This window comes from Dendrobates tinctorius, unplaced genomic scaffold (assembly GCF_039654945.1).
Source record: "Dendrobates tinctorius isolate UK_male_01 unplaced genomic scaffold, ASM3965494v1 ptg000074l, whole genome shotgun sequence".
In the NCBI taxonomy this organism is placed as follows: domain Eukaryota; kingdom Metazoa; phylum Chordata; class Amphibia; order Anura; family Dendrobatidae; genus Dendrobates; species Dendrobates tinctorius.
The window spans coordinates 1,579,336-1,585,335 of NW_027361742.1; the positions used below are offsets into that span (position 1 = coordinate 1,579,336).

At 40.8% G+C, this 6,000-nt stretch overlaps 1 protein-coding gene across 1 annotated transcript in view; it reads right to left on the reverse strand.

Moving 5' to 3' along the window:
* The window catches only part of LOC141096336 (coagulation factor XIII B chain-like), a 103,368-nt gene extending 98,168 nt beyond the window's left edge, over positions 1-5,200 (reverse strand). The window contains exons 1-2 of the mRNA XM_073582869.1: positions 5,118-5,200; positions 3,121-3,321 (exon numbers count right to left, since the gene is read on the reverse strand). Of these exons, the coding sequence (XP_073438970.1) occupies positions 3,121-3,321; positions 5,118-5,178 (262 nt within the window). The 5' untranslated portion in view covers positions 5,179-5,200. The remainder of the gene's footprint in view (positions 1-3,120; positions 3,322-5,117) is intronic.
* Between the last annotated feature and the right edge of the window lie 800 nt (positions 5,201-6,000).

The following is a 6,000-nucleotide window of genomic DNA, read 5'->3' on the forward strand; positions in this document are numbered from 1 at the left end:
AAGCTATAGCGCTTACCGAACAAGCTTCCGCGGAAAACCGTAAACCATGATTGCTCCTGCTGATCAGCTGTTCGGCGCCGCAGCTGCATGTGTTGCAGCTGTGTGACAGTCATGACACATGCATGGAAAACCCAACACACAGGCTCTCAATGCATGTGTTGTGACTGTCACACAGCTGCGACACATGCAGCTACGGCACTGAACTGCTGATCAGCAAGAGCGATCCAGTTATCCGGGTTCCCGTGACAACTTGCTCGGTAAGCGCTATAGCTTGCCGAACAAGGAGGGAACCTAAGATATTCGCTCATGTCTACTGATCACATGGATTGCTCTGGTGTGATTTTGGCCCATTCTTTCACACAAATTCTCTTCAATTTCTGGAGCTTCCGTGGGCTCCTTGTACACACTCTGAGCTTCATTTTCTTCCATAATTTTTTTATTGGATTCAGGTCAGGTGATTGGCTGGGCCATTCTAGTAGGTTCATTTTCTTTCTCTGAAACTGATTGAGAGTTTCCTTAGCTTTGTATTTGGGATTATGGTTTTGCTGAAATGTCCATCCATATTTTGTCTTCATCATTTTGGTAGACGGCAGCAAATTTTTATCAAGAATGTCTCAATACATTTGTCTATTCTCCTTTCTTCAATCATATGAAGTTTGCCAGTGCTGTATGCTGAAAAACAGCCCCACACCCTGATGTTCCCACATCCGAACTTCACTGTTAGTATGGTGTTTTTGGAGTGATATGCAGCGCCTTTTGGCCTCCAAACAAAATGTGTATTATGGCATCCAAAGAGATCAACTTTGATCTGATATAACCAGGCTATATTCTTCCAAAATTTCAGTTGTGTCTAAATGTTGTTGAGCAAATTTTAAACGTGCTTGAACATGCTTTTTGTTTGGCAATGGAGTCTTGTGTAATGAGCGTGCATATAGGCTACAGAGGTTGAGTTCATTACTTATAGTTTTCTTTGAAACAATTGTACCTCCTGATTCTAGGTCTTTCTGTAGCTCTCCACAGGTAGTCCTTGGCTCTTGGACAACTCTTCTGATAATTCATTTCACTCCTCTGTCTGAAATCTTGCAGGCCAGTTTATAGTGAAATGATGTTCTTTCCACTTCCAGATTATAGCCGTAACAGTGCTCACTGCTCAATAAAACCTTAAGTAGTTTAGAAATTCTTCTGTAACCAGTGCTATAATTTTGTTTTGCAACAATAAGGTTTCGAAGGTCTTGAGACCACTCACTGGTTTTACCCATCATGGTATGTTTCTTCAGTGGCATCTTGGTAATGAGACACCTTTTTATAGGCCATCAGTTGAACTAGCTGATATTATTTTTTTACCAATTGTCAAGATTGCTTTTTATTTACTGACTGATTTCAGCTGGTGTCATGACTTTCCATGACTTTTTGCACCTCTCCTTCTTCATATGTTTGATACATTTTCCCTGTATCATTTATCATTTTTACACCTAACTTAATTTATGGACATCTGTGGTTTGATTTCTACTCTACTGCATGAAATAACTATTTGATCACCTACCAACCTGCAAGAATTCTGTCTCTCACATACCAGTTAGTTTTTCTTTAAGAAGCCCTCCTATTCTGCACTCATTATCTGTATTAATTGCACCTGTTTGAATGCATTACCTGTATGAAAGACATCTGTCCACACACTCAATCACATTCCAGCCTCTCCACCATGGCTAAGACCAAAGAGCTGTCTAAGGACAACAGGGACAAGATTGAAGACCTGCACAAAGCTGGTATGGGTTACAGGACAATAGGCAAGCAGCTTGGTGAGAAGCAAACAACTTTTGGCACGATTATTAGAAAATGGAAAAAACACAAGATGACTGTCCATCTTCCTTGGTCTGGGGCTCCATGCAAGATCTTGCATCGTGGGGTAAGGATGATTCCAGGAAAGATGAGGAATCAGCATAGAACTACATGGGAGGACCTGGTCAATGACCTGAAGAGAGCTGGGACCACAGTCACAAACATTACCATTAGTAACACACTACACCGTAATGGATTAAAATTCTGCAGGTCACCCTGCTCACTGCAGCACATGTGCAGGCCTGTTTGAAGTACACCAGAAACCATCTGGATGATCCAGAGTAGGCACATGATTCAAAGGAGGTCATGTGGTCAGATGAGACCAAAATAGAACTTTTTGGTATCAACTCCACTTTCCGTGTTTGGAGGAAGCAGAAGGATGAGTACAACTCCAAGAACACCGTCCTAACTGTAAAGCATGGTGAGGGAAACATCATACTTTGGTGGTGCTTTTCTGCAAAGGGGACAGGATGACTCCACTGTATTGGAGGGAGGATGGATGGGGTCATGTATTGCTAGATTTTGGCCAACAACCTCCTTCCCTCAGTAAAAGCATTGAAGATGGGTCATGGCTGGGTATTTCAGAATGACAATGACTTAAAACACACAGCCAGGGCAACTAAGGAGTGGCTCCGTAAGAAGCATTTCAAGGTCCTGGAGTGGCCTAGCCAGTCTTCAGACCTAAGCCCAATAGAAAATATTTGGAGGAAGCTGAAACTCAATGTTGCCCACCTGAAAGATCTGGAGAAGACCTGTATGGAGGAGTGGACCAAAATCCCTGTTGCAGTGTGTGCAAATTTGGTCAAAAATTTCAGGAAACATCTGACCTCTGTCATTGCAAACAAAGGTTTCTGTACCAAATATTGTGTTCTGTTTTTCTATTGTATCAAATACTTATTTCATGCAATAAAATGCAATTTACTTATTTAAAAATCATACAATCTGATTTTCTGTTTTTTTTTAGATTCAGTCTCTCACAGTGTACATGCAATAAAAATTACAGACTTCTCCATTCTTTGTAGGTGGGAAAACGTGCTAAATCAGAAGTGTATCAAATACTTATTTTTCCAACTGTGTATATCTATAGCTTTGTCGCCATAAAAGGAAGGGGGCCCAGACACATTTCTTGCACAGGGGCCCCAAGCTGTCAGTGTCCACCCCTGCACGTGATGTCATAGACCAAATGGAAAAAAGAAAAATTAGCAGGGTAGAAGGGAAAAATGAGCAATTGTAAGTACACAGTGCTATATAATCTAAGAATAGATGTTGTTGCACTCTTACTGAAACATCTTGCTGAAGGTTCCCATCCTTGTGATGTGCATATCATTTCATCTTCTTGCTTTCCAGACTGAAATGTATACCCAGCTGAACAAGATACTGATAGTTTCTTCCCCTCTTTCATAGGGAAGTAAAACTTTTTGAATATGTAAAAGTACTGAGCAATCTTGCCATTTTCAATCTCAGGAAAATCACAATCGCTTTCTGTAAAAAAAAAAAAAAAATATGAAAACTGAAAAAATTATCAATGCAGACATAATTATCTAAGGCTGGCTTAACACTTGTGTTGTGTAGCGCTGCGGATGGCAGCCTACTTCCTTCTTTCTTCCTCCGTTAAGCCCCGCCCACTGCCGCACCTCTTCCTTCAGCTCCGCCTACATCTGCATGTGTCCTGCGTACCTATTTTTAACATTGGGTACGCAGGCCATGCGGATGTATGCTGATGCATCCGCATGCGTCGTTTTGACGCTGCGCCAAATGCAACAAGTTGCATTTTGTTGCGGTCGGTGGGCGCGTCAAAGATGCATGCGGATGTGTCAGCATACATCCGCCTGGCCTGCGTACCCAATGTTAAAAATACATACGCAGGACACATGCAGACGTAGGTGGAGCTGAAGGAAGAGGTGCGGCAGTGGGCGGGGCTTAACAGAGGAAGAAAGAAGTAGGCTGCCATCCGCAGGGCTACACAATGCAAGTGTGAAGCCAGCCTAAGAACATCTGTAGATTTCAAAAGTCTAAATGAAATATTAGAAAATTGCATATAAACAATGTATTCTACTAATAATAGGGCTGTTCTATGAGTAACAGGCGACTGAATATTGTGTTGTGTGTTCATAAAATATGTGATTTTGTGAATATTTTTCTTTTATTACAATGTTCACTGTACAATGTGTTCACTGTGGAAATTACAAAGCATTAAAGGTTGTCCCAACAACAAAATAGATTTTAATCAATAGATCTTTGAATAATAAGCTCTACAACTGGATGCATTAAAAAATGTTCTTTTGCTGAGTTAGTTTTGTAAATGTGCCCGTGCTGTGTACTGTGTAATGCCTAGCAAACAATTTTATATTTTGATAGATTGAGCTTTTACTGACTCGGCAAGTCCAAATTTGCTTACTTTTATTTTTTTTTATTTGTTTTTAACTGGGCAAAAGGGAAGGAATTTCCAATATTTATCCATTTTTTTTACATTTTTTTAAATAACTGGTTTACTTTTTTTCTTATCTTTCTAGGAAACTTGAACCTTTTTGATCGCCTGTTCTAATGTAGCACAATATTGCAGTATATACAGTAGTTCTAATAATGGGCTCCTAAGGAGCCCAGCCACATGCTAGTCTTCACAGGAGTACCGTCAAGGCAGGCACTTCAGCAGGGCACAACTACCATAGTAAACCAACCGCAGCTCGGGATAATGTTATGAGGACAGTTGAATGTGGCCAATGGGCAAGACATATGACAAGATATAATGCATTAAACAGACAGTGATAGACAGTGGCATTTGGTGGGTTAACAGCAGCATTATAAGCTCTCTCTGACCACCTCTGTAAGACAGTCAGCGTCTACCTTGTGTGGCGCAGGCTCAGCTTCTTAGCCCGCTGCATACACCCTCACCAGCTATATCACGTATTAGTACATCATGGGGTACGAAGGGATTGAATAAAAAATACTTTTTTTCATCTTCAAAATATCTAATAAGGTTCACATACTTCTGCCACTTACAGACATAATACTGAATCATTTCCATCATTTTAAAAAATGTCTCATAGTTTTGTCTCATTGATTTGTTCTCTCTATCTACTTGTTGTTTTAAGTCAAGTTTGTCCATAAAAATGGAAAATTCACAAACTTTCAAGCACCAGTGTACAAGTCGCAAGGGTAAAACTAAATTAAAACTTTACAAATAGCCCCCCAAAATAGTTATCCTAAATCTGACTTTTAAACATAAACAAGGGAAAATGGGGGAGGTAGTAATTAGACAGGATGTGTCACAACCTTACCTTCTGCTATACATGACGTGGAGAACACTGAACATAACAGCAAGACATTCTGTAACTTCATGTTTCCCTCGTTAATGTTTCCGTCCAAGTATTTGTGAAACTTCCAGATTTTAGTAAACTTTTCTAGCATGTCTGTTAATTATTTACAATGCTTGTAATGATTACACCTTCTAGTTAAGGTTTTGCCTATATAGCGTAAGTAAAGCGGAATACAAATATACAACAAAAAAGAAATAGAAATTGGATTTTTATAATTATTGTGACCATAATAATATACCGTATATATACCCGAGTATAAGCCGAATTGAGTGTAAGCCGACTTACCTAATGTTGCCACGAAAAACTGGGAAAAATTATTGACTTGAGTATAAGCCGGGTATGCATTGTTCCCTCATCCCCATACTGGTATGCATGGTTCCGCATCCCCATCATTGTATGCATGGCCATCTCATCCCTATCCTGGTATGCATGGCCTCCTCATCCCTATCCTAGTATGCATAGCCTCCTCATCCCTATCCTGGAATGCATGGCCCCCTCATTCCTATGCTGGTATACATGGCACCCTCATCCCTATCCTGGTATGCATGATCCCCTCATTCCTATCCTGGTATGCATAGCCTCCTGATCCCTATCCTGGTATGCATGGATCCTCATCCTCATCCTTGTATGCATGGTCATCTCATCCCTATCCTGGTATGCATGGTTCCTCATCCATATCCTGGTGTGCATGACTTCCTCATTTCTATCCTGATATGCATGGGCTCCTCACCCCTATTCTGGTATACATGGCACCCGCATCCTGTCCTGGTATGCATGATCCCATCATTCCTATCATGGTGTGCATGATCCCCTCATCCCTATCCTGGTATGCATAGCCTCCTCA